We start from the raw sequence: 15,919 nt of genomic DNA, 5'->3' as shown, positions 1-15,919 counted from the left end.
TACACTACAAAGTCTGTTTCCTTGTGTATTAATTGACAGTGAACTTTGATAGACTTCAGCAATAATGACACAGGAATGACTGCTGTATAATTTGATTATATTTGAAGCTTCTTTGAACGAATACATCAAGATAGAACATTATGACAGCAACATCACAGAGACATGTTGCGGCGTTGAACGTACGACTGAAAAAAGGGACTGAATGAATCAAAAAGCACGCACAAGGGAACAATCGATTACGTCACGCAGTGTTATGCTTCACTGATTCCATAGATGAGAATTCTATGTAGTAAACAATTTTATATTACATTAAGTGATATATTTATCACATAACCTCCTCCTAGAAATTGTTTTAAAATGAAATTTTAAAGCAATTTATAAACGAAATAGAAACAATTCTCGATAAGCAATAATTAAAACAATAGTGTTGATAACAAAAGTCAATATAACACGTTAAATGTATATCAAATAACAATAAACGTTGAAACATAGTTACAATACAATTTATATTGGCAATATATTCGCAAAAAGACAGTAATATGTTTTCTGTAACTCAAAATTAGTATACAAAACAAACAATGATGACATTTATGTCACGACTTTGAATAGAAAACAGAATATCCTGACACGTCACGCGAATGCTTGCAAAATGAGGAAACGTCGGCAAATGTTTCATCTCACGTTTTTTCACGCCGTTTCCGTAAACAAAGTGGTATAAAATTCTCTTATGCTCACGCGATTTCAGCATCTGGTTTTACCAGTATAGCTGTGTGAATATTTCACTTGGAAATACGCGTATTACAAAATATATATAAAATTAGTCAAATACGTTTTGTAATTGACATTCAACATAGTGTATCGGTGTTAGCCTTGGGTATTTGTTTAACCTTCGAAAACAACCGCTATGTTTAAAGCATAACAAAATAACACAAAGAAATATTTCTCTCCGGTATGGTTGAACCGTTAGAGAGTATGGCAACTAAGCCACCATCAATTAAGGTAAACTACACAATAACGCTATAATATATACTACATAGAGAAAAAAACAAACAAAAAATCATTACTGAATGTCCAAATACCGACAAAGTGTTTTCACTGGAGTGCTTTGTTCGTCGGTCATTCTTGCATTCGAAGTTGGTCGAAGTCCAGGCGATTCTTCATCACCGTCGTTGTAGTTGATTTGTTCGAATATCAAATTGTCGAGATGTCTGTCGGCTATATCCAATGAGTGTTGTATGAGTTGTGGATGAGACATATCTTCGAAACTTCTAGTCTGAGATCACTAGACTTCTCTCAACCTCAAATTTAATTGTTCATAGGTTGCTCAAAAAAGAAAAGCGTAGTTCTCAGCGATTTCGGCTCCACCACACTTGTAATGGAAATGTCTTCTTTTATCGTCAATTCGTCCTCACTCGGTTGCATCAGTTTGTAATGAAAGTGGTATATTTTACCTTAGCCTGTAAGGTTTACCCACTTACACTACAAAGTCTGTTTCCTTGTGTATTAATTGACAGTGAACTTTGATAGACTTCAGCAATAATGACACAGGAATGACTGCTGTATAATCTGATTATATTTGAAGCTTCTTTGAACGAATACATCAAGATAGAACATTATGACAGCAACATCACAGAGACATGTTGCGGCGTTGAACGTACGACTGAAAAAAGGGACTGAATGAATCAAAAAGCACGCACAAGGGAACAATCGATTACGTCACGCAGTGTTATGCTTCACTGATTCCATAGATGAGAATTCTATGTAGTAAACAATTTTATATTACATTAAGTGATATATTTATCACAACGGCTTAAAAAATAAAGTTTTGACAAAATTCAGCAACTTTAGAAAAACAAGAGCCGAGGAAAAACTTCTGTATCAAATCATTTTTAAGAAACAGAACTTAATAAACGAACATTAACACGCATACATCTTATATCGGCTTCACCACAATGAAGGAAGGTCAAAGGTCAACCATAGAGTTGGAAAACCTCATTTCGTTCAACTTGTTTTGAAGATGAATCTTTCTCAAAGCCCCGTCCCCGCCCCTCTAACGTCACTCTCCCCCAGTGCCCGGGAGAAGCTGGAAGTTCTTGAGGACGACCGGATATCTGGATATCAGGGTCGAATATAACGTCATAACCCACCATGCACCTGAGCCAGTAGATGATGGCAGACTTGCTGATCGCTCTCGGCGCGTTCAACTTGTTTATCACCATGGGGGATGTCACCTCGAAATGGAACGTCACGCTTCTCTCCTACGAGTCGATCTCCACGCGGAGGTTGATCCTTGATCCGTCGTCCATCTTGTCCGACGCGTGTAGTACGCCGTCCGTTGTCATGGAGACGTCGCGCAGCACATTTCCGACCGCGACCTCGTAGTGGTGTTGGATGTGCGCCAAGTAAGCTTGGACCACTTCCAACCCACAACTCGACATGAACTCTAAGACCAGGTGGATTCCCTAAACAGAAAGCCTCGTTGAAATGTCTATGATTGATATAGTTGTGACGTCACAAAAACACAGAAGTCCCCAAAGTTGCCATAGAGATAGCGAGTCCCGCAGCACCAAGGTAATTCCCCGGGAGCCGCGAGAACCCGCGATACTTGAGTGCGCAGATAATTATGCCGCGCATCTTTAAAGTATGACGTGGCAGGTCTGACTCAATGACAATGAAAAGCTGCAGATTTTGATCTTGCGTGGTGGCCGCGAAAAATATCGGCTTCGTGTGTTCAGGGATGAAAACCTGGTGTGTGGTTGAAAATAATGACGTTATACTGCATAATGTTGTGTGATGTGATCAGGCAATTTCATATGATATCGACAATCATTAGTGATTTGTTAGAAACCAGAAACCAATTCATCGTTTCACCTAACAACTACCATGAAATTTTTCAGCATCATATGAAGCATCATTTTCAGCATATAAGGTCTGCAATGACAGAATTACAACCGAGCCATTGGTTCAGATAAGTCAGAAGCATCTCAGTGTTTCTCAGTTACATAAACCAATTCATAGATCCCCCTTTCTGTAGTATGTGGGACCTGGGTGGGCAGAAGCATATTTGGGGCCGACTACAAACATCCCCGATCAGAAAATATAGGCACAAATGGTGTCAAAAAATAGTTTGAACCGTTATTTGCTTCTACATCTGCATTCCTCGGTCCAAAACACAGTTTTCAACGACAAGCATCGCTGCTCGCAAATGAAGATGACTCCATGTGGTTGCCCTTCATATTATTATAATAATAATCACTATTTTACGAACAACTCACTGATCAATAGGAGTGAGGCCACCATCAGACTGCATAAAGAGTACGTTGATGTCTATGTTGCTGACGTCAGACTGAAAGCGTGCATATATTCTTTAACACACAGTGTGAGGTAGGCATCCACGCATGTAGTGAAGTCGTGCGGAACAATCTTGACCATGGACTTGATAGTGAGACTTGTTTGAATCCCATCTCCAAGTCAATAGTTTTAAGTGCTACTTGATGCTCGGGAAAGCTGCATGCATAGACATCTGATATCACAGTTAAAATTTATACATATTAACTAAAACTTAATTATACCAAAGCTTAATTACTAATCAATATATGAACACTGTCACTAATGCCAGAAATAGTGAAAAATGCTGAAATAAAGAAAATAACTATATCTCGAAAACTAGAACCAATTCAGCAAAACCAATGCCAAATTCGGAATCGGCGACCTCAAATTACCCTAAATCTGTTGAAACATCGCTGGCACCTCAAAAAAAAATTTGTAATCTGTAATTTTGTGAAGACGACATAAAGCAATCGAGCTCAAACTCAACATTCTTTTACTTTTGCTACCAAACAAAGCAAAACAGTTGTAGGCACCAAAACAGGTTGTATGTAATTTCATGCTGGAGGTGGTGGAGGTTTCCTGTTACTCACTCTTATGTCTGACTGCACTTGATTAACCTTTATATTTATTTGTAGGACGGGTGTTGTCGAGAAGGTCGTTTTAAGTTTTTGATTTGACTTTCAAGCTGGCTGACTTTCAATGTCATAGAAACCAATCAAAATGAGAGAATGTATTCTAGTGTCTATAAAAATTATGCAAAATGGGACGAGTACAAACGAGACAAGTTGTCTTTCTCCAAATTTTGAAATGTCACATTATTTTGCGAAAGTTTAAAGGTTAAAGCTCGTAAAATGATTGAAAAAAAACAAGATAGTCAATACAATATATAAACAAAAATATAACGAACCATGCAGAGTCCAAACAACACAAATAAGCACATATCAGCACATTGAGATAGAAAACACACTTTGTCCTGATGTTAACATTAACAGGAAAATTTGTGCCATTGTTGAAGTTTTGTCTTAAAATAAGATTTCAAAATAAAATACCTGCGGTGCTTGTATGGTGACACCAGCTGTAGTAGACTTGAACACATGCTCATATTCCTCGTCGTATCGACTTATATCTGTTGGTACTCCTGTATAATAATGGAAAAAAAATTATCACAATGCAAGTTTTTTCATGTCACAAAACATTTATTACAGAACAAAGAACTTGTCAGGATATCCACAAATCACATAAACAAGTGTCCGGCTACGTGTTTATGACGCCAAGCACTGGAATAAATGGTTCGGACACCACGATGACAACACAAGGACATAACTGACGTAATCTTAATATAATGTTTGCGTAGCTTTCGCATGCATGCAACGTACATACTCATACTGATACTGGATATCCTAGCGGCACCATACCTCCCATGTCGTACCAAATGCTGGGTTGGTCATCAAATGACGTCATAGCGTACCACACTACGCCACCTGCAGTACAGAAAACATGGCTCTACTTCTATTGAACTTGTAAATGCTTATATTGATACTGGATGTCTTAGTGACGACATATTTTCCATGTTGAACCCATTGACAGGATGGTCTTCAAATGAGGTCATATCGTAACCCATAGATTGCATTCAATATCTTGAAAGTGAAATAGATTAATCCCATAAGTGTTTATATAAATGATGTCTATGAATTAGAATTATTAAATTTTTTCATAACCGTAACAACATTGTAATGTTTATTTTTTTAAGCTATAAAGCTAAATCTGTTTCGTCTTGAGCTGCTCTCATTGTTTCTTGCAACCACTTAAAAAGAAAACGTTCAATCTATCGAGAAAGTGGTCTACATACGACCCACGATCTGGCCTAACCTTCGGCTGTGCTTGCTTTGCTGTCCCTTTAGCTGTGCTTGCTATGCTGTCCCTTTAGCTGTGCCCCTTTGCTACTACGTCACTGTTTTGGCATTTTATACCAACATTACCTAAGAATTATGATTTGTCACAAAGCAGTCAAAACTGACAGAACATGTAAGCTGCAAACTGCGTTCACAGCGTTTTGTGCTAACAATTGTCCTAACAACAATTTGTATTTTGTGCTTTGAAGTAAACAAAGACGAAGACTGCAAAGATGTGAACTCGCTCGAGAACAAAATCGAATTTGGCAAACGAGTGTTACTCATGCAATTGCAAAAACATCAATCTCAATAATCATCGAGCGCAATCGTACCCAGCTCTGGAATATTTAAACTAGAACTTTGGTAACTATGAGACTCGATGTGAATAAAGAAATACTCATCGAAATTATCACAATAGAAATTATCGCAACACCAGGTCGAGTACTCAGCCACGGATTCAACCTCATCCCTAGTGATAGTTCACATATATAAATAAATATAATGTAGATAATTACAGGAATATTACAAAGTTTTTAACTGATTAGATATATTCGAGTTTTCATAACAAACCACAGATGACAATAATTCATGACATGTTTCGATTATTCAAACCGGAATTAAAAGATTTTAGATTTACCATACAGCAATAGAAAGAAGTGTAACGCAAACACCAAAGCAACAGGACATGAGATACAAACAGAGCGAGAACCAGCTTCAGGTGTGTTTTATGATAATTTAGTGGACTGGCTGGGCAGGTGTACTAGGCTTAAACAACATCATCATCAATATCGGTTTATATTGAAGTGGTAAATCACGCTTTGACTTCAATTTTCCTCCAGAGTTGAACATAATTTCATTTAATAAAGATTAATTTTCCATGTTCTGATATTTAAAGCAACTTCGTCATTAACAAAACCCTTTGTTCAAGGAACTTCAATAAAGCTGACAATCATAGAAATAAAACTTGGTCAAACAAACCCAACCAACAACGGTCAAACAACTCACTCAACATAACTCAACAACTCACATTCCTTTTAAGCAATTTTGCTCCATTCATTAAACGATAAATCACAAACATAAATCAGACAAGCTGCTTCTTAACACTAACTGGTTCTCATTTATTGGCATCAATCTAGCACGAATCTTGGCCATAACTTGTGTCAATAACTCGGATACGTTTTCCCGTGAGCTTTGCGTCATTCTTGTATTTATTTCATCATGACATAATTTTCTTACTAAACCTCAGTCTAACAAATGTTGTTATTTTGCTGTCAAAAGTTGATATTGTGCATTTGTTTTATCAACGAAGAAACAAAATAAAAAAGTTAAATCAAAATCAACATTGTTTTTAATTTTGATGTCAAGGCAATAAGACAAATATTAGCGACTCATTGTTAATTTATTCTCATTGTTTAAATGCTAGTTTATAATAAATAAACAAATATCTACATTTTCCAATTGTGCACTTCTATCAATTTTTGTAATATTTGGTGTAAATTTGTTAAGCATAGGAACTATTTTGTGGGTTTGGTGGCCATGCTAACCTATCATCTAATTGCACAATTTTATTATTGCTATCCTGCATGTTTTAAGCCCTTGGGCTTTGCCACTTTTTCCTGCTTGTTAATTGTTCGTGAGCATGTGTTTTGTTGTGGTGTAATTGCAACAGTTGGCATCGTAACTTTTGCTCCAGACAGCTAAAGGCAAAAAATAAACAACACAATATTCAAAGGTGGCTAACAACTTAGTACCTACCATCTTATAGCAGTCAGCATCGTAACTTTTGCTTAGCATAGTCAGTGGCGGAAAATAAACATTATGGCGAAAATGCACACAACAATAATTGAGCCTTCCGTGCCAAAATTATCATCTTTGCACGCACAGGTTTCCATAAAAAATCGCCATACTTTTTATTCTGCCAAATAAAGAAAACTAGAATTTTAAAATTGCAGACTAGGTCAAAGGCGGTCTCCTAAGTCATCATCATCTCCTCAGTTAGTCAATTGGTGTTTAATGTTGGTAGTGGGTATTGCCAGAGGTGCACAGCAATACCCGGAGTTCCGGATCTGCTGGAGTGCAGTGTAACGCTTTCCTATTGCTACGTTACATACTTTTGAATGTCAGTCAGACAACAGACAGGTGGTTATTGACGAGGAAATTTCCAGAATAACGAGCATAATCCAGACTTTTATTCACAAGTTCGCTGCAATTAACCGATTATTAAATCTTCAACTTCCGGATCCGGCGGCAAGGGACGAAAGAAAACTACAACGAACCCGTAACCGAAGACAACAGGACAAAAAATATCCTGTAGCGAACCTTTAAATTTTATTGTTTTAGTTTTCTACACTCACAGACTCACTGCTTTTGTGTTTAAAATCGAGCAAAATCTGGGCATAAACATGCTCGATTAAAAGCGTTTTTGGCGACTTCTAATTTCACCTCCGGGAGATCCGGACCTGCCGTTTCTACACAGCACAGCTTTAAAATTTTTATATAAGTGGTTGCTTTACATTTTACATTTTACACTTACAGGCTCTAGTCTCTGCAATTTTAATTAGTATTAAACATGGGTATTCCCCTAACTAATCTCCAACAAGACCTGAGTTTAAAAACTTACGAGTAGAAAACAATTTAAAACAATGTTTAGGTAATGAGCGCCTCTCATATTAGAAAAAGTGATACTTGTTAAATTTGTAGTTATTCTTGTATTTATTGATACTTCATGTGGAATAAATATCAAAAATCCGTTCTAGTTGCCAATATGTTTTGCCTAGAAAAAGCATGATGGGTACAAAGAGCAAGAAACCAAACATGAAACTGGAAAAGAGTTAAAAAAATTACAAATTTTCACAACTACGCCAAAAAAACAGTAAAATAATGTGAACTGCGCACAAAAAAAAATATCCAAAAATGCAATAGAAAAAAGTGCGCAAAGTATTATCAGCAAATTAAAAACTTCTTGCTATTTGGCTAACAGAAAAGTAAAACGTTAATAGAAACTTAAAACGTTCAATTGCTTACATTATAGGTAATAGTCTGGTTTAGTGACTATGAAGGCAAAAAAGCAAATTCTACAAAAATTTGAAAACACAAAGTTGTGGGAGGAAATTTACAGCAAAACGCAAAAAAATTCCTTAGTAATCGTATCCGGGGAAAAAGTAGAGAAACTTGTCAAGATGTGATATCACCACCGATAGCTGCTTTGATTCATCGAACGACAAACGAGCCATCGCTTTTGTGAGCTAATAAACAAATATCATGAGTAAATATTTGCTGAGATCCGTGGCGAGGTGAGTCGAGGTAAAATAATTGTCAGTTGTGACGTTTCTTCCTTTTCCCAAGTATGGTTCCACCACCTTCATAACCACACTCTCAGACACTCTTTGCGTAGATGGTCTGTTTTCATCTTTGCCAACATATGATATGGTGTTCAGTATATTTAGAATCTACATCAACACCTCGCAAAAATTTGATACCGAATTTGTCCGGCTTGTTGACCATGTACTGTGTAAATCTGCAGCGGGGCAGTCTTGTGCTCCGCAAATCAAATCGAAGAAATCTCATGATTTCGTAAAAGCGATTTCTGCTCGTGGTTGCTGGAAAATAAAGGTACTCCCCATTTTTTATCCCAAAATCCAACGAATTGTCGGTTCTTTCCACATATTGTTCCTCGCACGTACAGCAAGGAAATAAAAGCTTTCAGTTTACTGGTAGTTTCCACTCATCCCTGTTTTGCACTCTATGCGCTTCTATGCATTGTTAAACATGGATAAGCATTGCATTATTGACAAGTAGCTCAAACACACTAAGCGGATCATCTGGCATGCGGTTGGCATCTCATTAGGCATATTGGCATATCCCACTTTCTGTTAGCACGTTCTGGGCTTGTAGCTTACCTCTCGATCCTGAAGAAAATTCGATGTATTCCCATTTTGTTCCGTCCTTAGCAACCAATCCATTTTTCGCCGTGTTTGGAGTAAGTCCACCCTGCGCTTGCGCTGAAGTTCTTGTATCATCGCTGCCATTGACAGAGCTGACAAGTTGACATGATGCAGAGTCAGTTTGCTCCAGGTTATCAACATCAGTCTCTGAATCCGAATCATCTGAAGCAATCACTTCCCAGGGAGGTCGAACTTGGTCTGAATTTGCCAACCCTTGATCTAATACTAATCCTTCATATTTAATGTATCGATTATACGGACGAAACGAAATCATCCGGAACGATCTAAGTTTTAGGTCAAATGCTTTCAACTTTACTGTTTTTTCAAACACCGCATGTCGGTTCTGCTTGATCGGCCCCGATGCACCTTCGCGTGTTTTATTTAAATGTGAAAGAAATCGCCGCTATATGGCACTACGCATGCAGAGTAGGTACCGTTTCCACGGGAACTGCAATCTCCTTTAACGACGTAACAGAAATAATAAACATGCATCGTCCCGAAAACCATGATCGTGAAGCGCTCGACATGAGCATTTTACTGGTTACAGTAATTAAACAACAAATTAGACGCCACAGGAACGCGATCATTTTTGAAAAGGAGATTTTTAGCACAAAAACCATAATTGCTGCGATTGAACGTTCCCTCTACGCGAGACGAGCCAGGGCCTTTAATCAGGACACGACCTACCACGACCAAATAGTTAAAATTTGTGAAGTCCTTCGACGCGAACCCGCATAAACGTTTGTATGTATAAGGACCGTGTTGTATCTCACATTGCTACACACCCTTGTATTTTCTTGACATGCGCACTTGATGCGTTATTTGTGAATGAACAGTGATTTGTAAATTCTTTGTGTTTTTCGCCTCAATAAAATATGCTGTACATCGGGCGCTTCTATGACGTAATAAAGTAAATTGTATTTATATTTTAACTGGAATCATAGAGAGGAATTGTAAAGCACAGAACACGTCGTCAACAATTACATAAGAAATCGCGATCATAAAATGCAAATTTAAAAACAATTTGAACAAATGTAGAAGTGACCACGACATTGCTGCATTGACCACTCGTAAGCGCGCGAGAGTAAATGAATTTCTCAATGCATGAGTGACGTCATCAACAACGACCAAAATTAATTTCATAGTTTTAATATAATTTTGAATTTCTTAGAATGAATATAAACAATTTGTCTACATCTGCTTGTTACGTCATAATAAGCACGATCTCGTCGCCAAAGTTAACAAATTACATAAAACAAACAAATAAATGCAAGGTTGTAGAGCAGAGGTGACGAACCTGCGGCCCGCCAAACCATTTTGTGCGGCCCACCAAACGATTTGACAAACGCCCATACATGCAAGGCATATAGGACTTATAGGAAAGGGTTGCTATACCGTCCGGAAAATTCCGGACATGTCCGGAATTTAGGGTTGAATTTTGCGTCCGGGAAACCAGCAGTCTTGAACGAAGCGTCTGGTGAGACCAGCAGTCTTGAACTTTCTTTCACCTGTTTCTAATTTTTGCGCAATGCGATATCAAAAGCTGATAGCACAATTGAGTCGCAGCAGTATGTCTTCAATAGATTGCCGCACTCAATCGATGTATTTATTGCGGCCGCGGGAGCAGCTAAAAATCCGCCAAATGAAGCGGTTGTGCTTGAATGCTAATTATTATGCAAAATGTTAAAAAAATTTTGCGGCCTGCTTGCTCAGCCGTAACTGACAAAGTGGCCCGCGTCATCGAATAGGTTCGTCACCCCTGTTGTAGAGTGACATCACAATAAAGTTATCGCGAGCGTGGTGTGGTGCAGGGATGAACAAGGATCTCCGATCTAGAGTTTTCCGCATCATTTAGCGCTTGTTGGAATTCGTCTCGTTCATCCCGATTCACTTCTGTGAGCGAAGTGTGATGTCAAAATCAAGAACAACTTCCAACCCGGTTTGGATCTTGTTCAACGCAGCTTGAAGTTTTTTTCTTTCATCCTGTTTAGCAACTCGCCATATCCTTATTCTTCCATCATCATCAATGAAGCAATTCAACATCCACAGCTCATCTCTCACGACTCTCAACAACCCGATGACGTCATCGATGTTCGATGGTTGCAGTTTGTTATAATTGATATTCATCTTTCCAATCTAGAGTTAAAATATTTCTGATGACGTCAACTATAACTTGGTCTATCTCGGTTCAACTCAGTGCTTCAGAGGTTAACTCAGTTATAAGTGACTCATAGACATGACCGCACTTACGACTTTTTGCCAACCTTACATGGGACAAGTCAGCAATTTAATATTTTGATGGGTCGGGAACAATTAGTCGGAATGGAAACAAACAACAATAACTAATTGATGTCAATAATATCTTACTTGTCCTGGTTTCATTTCTTTTATGGCCGAAGCGACCTCGTGAAATGAATTCGCATCCAGGCGACATACTGCCAGACTGAGCACATCCAATTGCTTTGTGACGTGTTTCATGACGTACAAAAACCCAGGGACCAGGTTTGAATTCATCGGCCGCGGTAAATAAAGTTTTCTTGGCAAATGCTCTGCTGCTTTGGTTGCGATGGACGAATCTTTTCCTTCTCCAACGCAGGCGTACAGGTCGAATAATCTGCCTTTGAGTGCTTCATCAACTAAATAAACATAATAGTTATAAAGCGATTATGTGGGGTAGAATTGCTACAATAATATATCCATAAAAGTGAGACGATACAGATATGTTTGGTGGTCAGCGGGAAATAAAACAAATAAAAATATAACCTACATTGCTATGTAGTCTCGTAAATCTGCAACCACACGTGGCTAAACATTCAACAATCAAGAAACATCAAAATTAAAAATTATGATTGTTACATCACAATTTCAATGGTTACGCAAGGGTTGATGATAAATTTGCATATCTATAGAAGCATTGTATAATTGTATTAAGGCAGGCGTGTACAACCTTTTTCACTGGAGGGCCAAATACAAAATTTTGAATGACAACGCGGGCCACATGATTTTTTCAGAAAAAATTAGCATCGTAAAACGACTTTCCTATGCAGTTTATGTAGTTAAGAAATAGATTTAATGCAGTCCACGACACACTTGTGCGACAATTTATTGAAAAACTATTTATGCAACGCAGCATTGTTGCATCACAAAGGGCAATATTTCTATACACAGCGTGCGAAAATTTCCATTGCTTTGATGTAAACTGCATGAAATAGTGATGGCTAGAATGAAGTTCTAACATTTTGCTGAGCACCACGCGGGCCGCACGGAACAACCTGGCGGGCCGCAGTGCGGCCCGCGGGCCACTGGTTGCACATGTCTGTAATAAGACATGGAAAAAGTCCCCCGAAAACTATATACGTAATAGGAGGTAAAGAGTTACGTCAATACATTGCATTATGATGTCACAAACATATTCTACATAACAATGACGTGACATATCTTTGCTGTCACATTTGCGAAAATTATATCCAAGTGTGTGTTAAAGTATTGACATCAGCTGCCTATGTACACATGTGGAGACATAAAGACGGCTAGAGATGTACCGATGCCGATATATCACGTTGACTCGAGTATTTTCATCTCTGCCCTGTACACACGTGTTAAATAACGAATTATCACAACCGGTCTTATTTCTTATTTCGTCTGTCTTCGCTTTTGAAGACGTGGTAATTTAACACAGTTGTAAATCTTTATGCTGCGCAGTGTTATCGCTTTAGTCAGGTAGTTCTGTTCATGTCACAGTCTTCCATTACCGCGATACATTGCTTTGTATTCGCCTTTTTCCTTATAAGTCTTCAGCGAAATGACAATGCAGCGCCTTGTTGCCAACACGAGCAGCTGAGACGCTTTGTTTGGTGACAAATTTAACCCCATTTCCGCCAAGGTATCGTTTATATTAACGCGATCTTTTTAAAACATGGTCGACAAATCAACCAAGTGAGATACTTCAAAGCGTCAATGATAAACCATAGCATTCATCTCATTCTTTTCGTATAAAGATGTTGATATCAAATGGGGTAGTTGCATTAGCTTTCATCAGTATTCACAACGTAATACAACCTAACATAAAAGCAGGCTACGAATGCTATGACGTTAATGATGGAAGTTGGATGTCAGCCAAAAAGCATCTCAATTATCTGTACGTCGACGCTCATGATTGTCAACAACACGTCAACAGATTTAGGCCGATTAGACATAAATTTTGACCACATTTTTAGTCGGGCGAACAAACGTTAAACGTCATCTCGTTTACTGGCCAAATATTTTCGTGAAAAAGACAGATTACACATTATAGAACAGCGGTGGGCAAACTTGTTCAATGAAAGAGTCACTTGCGGAAAACCATAAACACCAGCGAGCCGCAAAGTCAGTAATGATTGTCAATTTGGTTATTATACTATTAGTAGTCATTTTGGGATATTACTTTTCAGCTAGAAGACCCATAAAAACATGTCGGTTAGGCGCACTTTGACCACCTTTGCCATAGACTTTATGGCATAGGGCAGGGATGGCGAACCACTGACCCGCGGGTCACGAAGTGACCCATCACAGATTTTCCGTGACCCACTTATTTTTTTTTAAATAATGAAATTTAAACAAATATTTAAGCAAAGAATAAATGTTTCACTAAATATTTGTAATAAGGTCCCAACCTATTTTAATCTAGTACCGTACCGAATTGCCATATAGCAGTCTGACACAACTAAAGCCGTAGTAGTGCGTTATCAGTATCACGGCAAGTTACTGGGTGCTTATAACGTAATAAAGCTATTGTGCTCTTGATGTTAGAAAATCATGTTACATTTTTGTACTCTTTAGTGACTGCATGCCTTTTGGCTGTTCAGGATTAGTGTGGTCTGGTAAGCAAGTTTTTAACCACCAGTTTTTATGACCCACTTTTGCTTTTTCAAGGATTAAGGTCTCTTTTGTGACCCATGCACTAAAAAAGGTTCGCCATCCCTGGCATAGGGCATAGGCCATAGAGTATAGAATCTATACCTGAAAACAATGTTGGATTCTATGTCTACTGTTACGTCATAAAGGAAATGCTGGCCTAAATGAAGAACAAAATAGACAAAAACGTTCATAAACGATACTCTTGGTAGCCTTAACAATTTTTTTGGAATTTTACGATTCGACTAGAAGAGCCACAAAAAACATGCCGGTGAGCCGCAGTTTGCCCACCCCTGTCACAGAATGTAGGCTCAAAGTAGCCGTCACTCTAAACACGTGTCATTAGCGGATTGTGTTACAGAGTTTTTATTCGGTTTTGCTTCTAAGGCGACCGCTAAGAAATGTTAAAGGAATGCAATCAATTGAAAATTAACCAGTGACCGCTAATTTTCTGCTGTATCAGTTGCAGAAATGTAAATTTTGAGAGATCGTTGAAGAATTTTAAGTTTCGGTTCCAAAAACATCTTCACAAAACGCTGTGCGCATGCGTATAAATACGGGTTTACAACTGCAAAAGTGTCAAGTTAGCTGTTTGGTTTGGAAAACATAAAAATCTTATTTTACATGACACAGCGCGCAAGAAAAATACTACATCGCATTAAATGTTGCTTTTGTGAAAAGTCACAAACATCGACCGATGCCGATGTTGAGAAGGGCCGATACATCGGGATCAGTAACATCGGTAAAACCCCGGCATCGGTACATTTCTATCCTCGACCAATACTTGGTAACAAGGTGTCTACACTTTATACACAAATGCAAACACTGGCTACCGTCACTGTACTTTTGACGTGATTTCAAGTATTTTTCTGAAATGATTTCCAGCTGCTGAGTGAGATATTTCTTCAAAATTTCCTTTTTCTGCAGAAGATCTCCTGAAAATAAATCATAAAATCAGTCAACTTAAACACACTCGTTGCAAACTATCATTGGCGGCCATACTGCTGATATTTTTAAATGAAACTGATATAGCAATAAAACAAAGCCACAACCATGGGCACCACATGCAACATGATATGGAAAGAAAAAGCTTTTCAAAGTTTAGTCGTACAATGACATTAATATCAACTTGTAGTTTAATGACTAATCTGTTCAGAGCCCAACATGTACAGAAAAATGTGGGTTGTTAAAACAATTATATTATGAGTGTGAGATAAAGTTAAGTATCCATAAAATAATGGACAAAATGCCAAAACGACAGTGAATTACCAGCACAACATCGCATAAATTGCACATTTCTCGTAACACGGCACACACTTAATAATGCGACAAAGTTGAAAAGAGTGAGAAGTATAAGATAGAGGGGAATAATACATGCGCTGTTTTATCGTATTTACTCGATTGTAAGCCGCGGAACAAAGTATCTTTTATCATCATTTGTGCGGTTTAAAATCGATGGCGGCTTACATTTTCTTCTGGTTGCGTGCCAGACGTCGTAAAACTATGTTCATTGCTGCTGCATGCAGTAAACGCGTGATCAGTGCGTGATATCATGCTGCTCCGTTGGCGAGGCAACTTTTGTTTCTTTTTTATCGGGAGTGGGAGAGGAGCAGAGAAATTCAACACAATGACAGATACCACTTGTGTTGCGCGGCTTACAAACAAGGGTCGCTTTACAATCGAGTAAATACGGCAAATATAGCACATGCAGCTACTGCAAAACCGGTTACCGGTGATATGAAAATGGTCTACGTCGAAGCTTTCAAAACAATATTGTTCGTGATTAAAAGACACAACGCTTTTCTTATGTATTGTTCAAAATCTCATGATGCCCCTGACCACTTTCATGACAGCCCGGTT

At 38.2% G+C, this 15,919-nt stretch overlaps 2 protein-coding genes across 8 annotated transcripts in view; both read right to left on the bottom strand.

The window, feature by feature from the left end:
- Nucleotides 1-76: 76 nt before the first annotated feature.
- The window catches only part of LOC143458635 (uncharacterized), a 107,558-nt gene continuing 91,715 nt past the window's right edge, over nucleotides 77-15,919 (bottom strand). For 2 of the 5 annotated variants that reach the window (XR_013117682.1, XM_076955462.1), the window contains exons 1-4: nucleotides 4,746-7,731; nucleotides 4,380-4,468; nucleotides 3,276-3,523; nucleotides 77-2,462 (exon numbers count right to left, since the gene is read on the bottom strand). Coding sequence is in view for 4 of the 5 variants with exons in the window: in XM_076955462.1 (XP_076811577.1) it covers nucleotides 2,137-2,462; nucleotides 3,276-3,300 (351 nt within the window). In the remaining variant the exon portion in view is untranslated. Of the gene's footprint in view, nucleotides 2,463-3,275; nucleotides 4,073-4,379; nucleotides 4,469-4,745; nucleotides 7,732-15,919 lie in introns of those variants that run through there. The other 3 variants (XM_076955460.1, XM_076955461.1, XM_076955459.1) reach the window with 3 other exon arrangements.
- Nucleotides 10,060-15,919, bottom strand: part of LOC143458634 (NACHT, LRR and PYD domains-containing protein 3-like) — a 35,220-nt gene continuing 29,360 nt past the window's right edge. For all 3 annotated transcript variants that reach the window (XM_076955455.1, XM_076955454.1, XM_076955453.1), the window contains 3 exons: nucleotides 14,893-14,994; nucleotides 11,534-11,802; nucleotides 10,060-11,302 (listed from right to left, as the gene is read on the bottom strand). In XM_076955455.1, coding sequence (XP_076811570.1) covers nucleotides 11,054-11,302; nucleotides 11,534-11,802; nucleotides 14,893-14,994 — 620 coding nt within the window. In that variant the 3' untranslated portion in view covers nucleotides 10,060-11,053. The remainder of the gene's footprint in view (nucleotides 11,303-11,533; nucleotides 11,803-14,892; nucleotides 14,995-15,919) is intronic.

This window comes from Clavelina lepadiformis, chromosome 5 (assembly GCF_947623445.1).
Source record: "Clavelina lepadiformis chromosome 5, kaClaLepa1.1, whole genome shotgun sequence".
Lineage (NCBI taxonomy): Eukaryota > Metazoa > Chordata > Ascidiacea > Aplousobranchia > Clavelinidae > Clavelina > Clavelina lepadiformis.
This window is presented reverse-complemented; position numbering and strand designations above follow the sequence as displayed.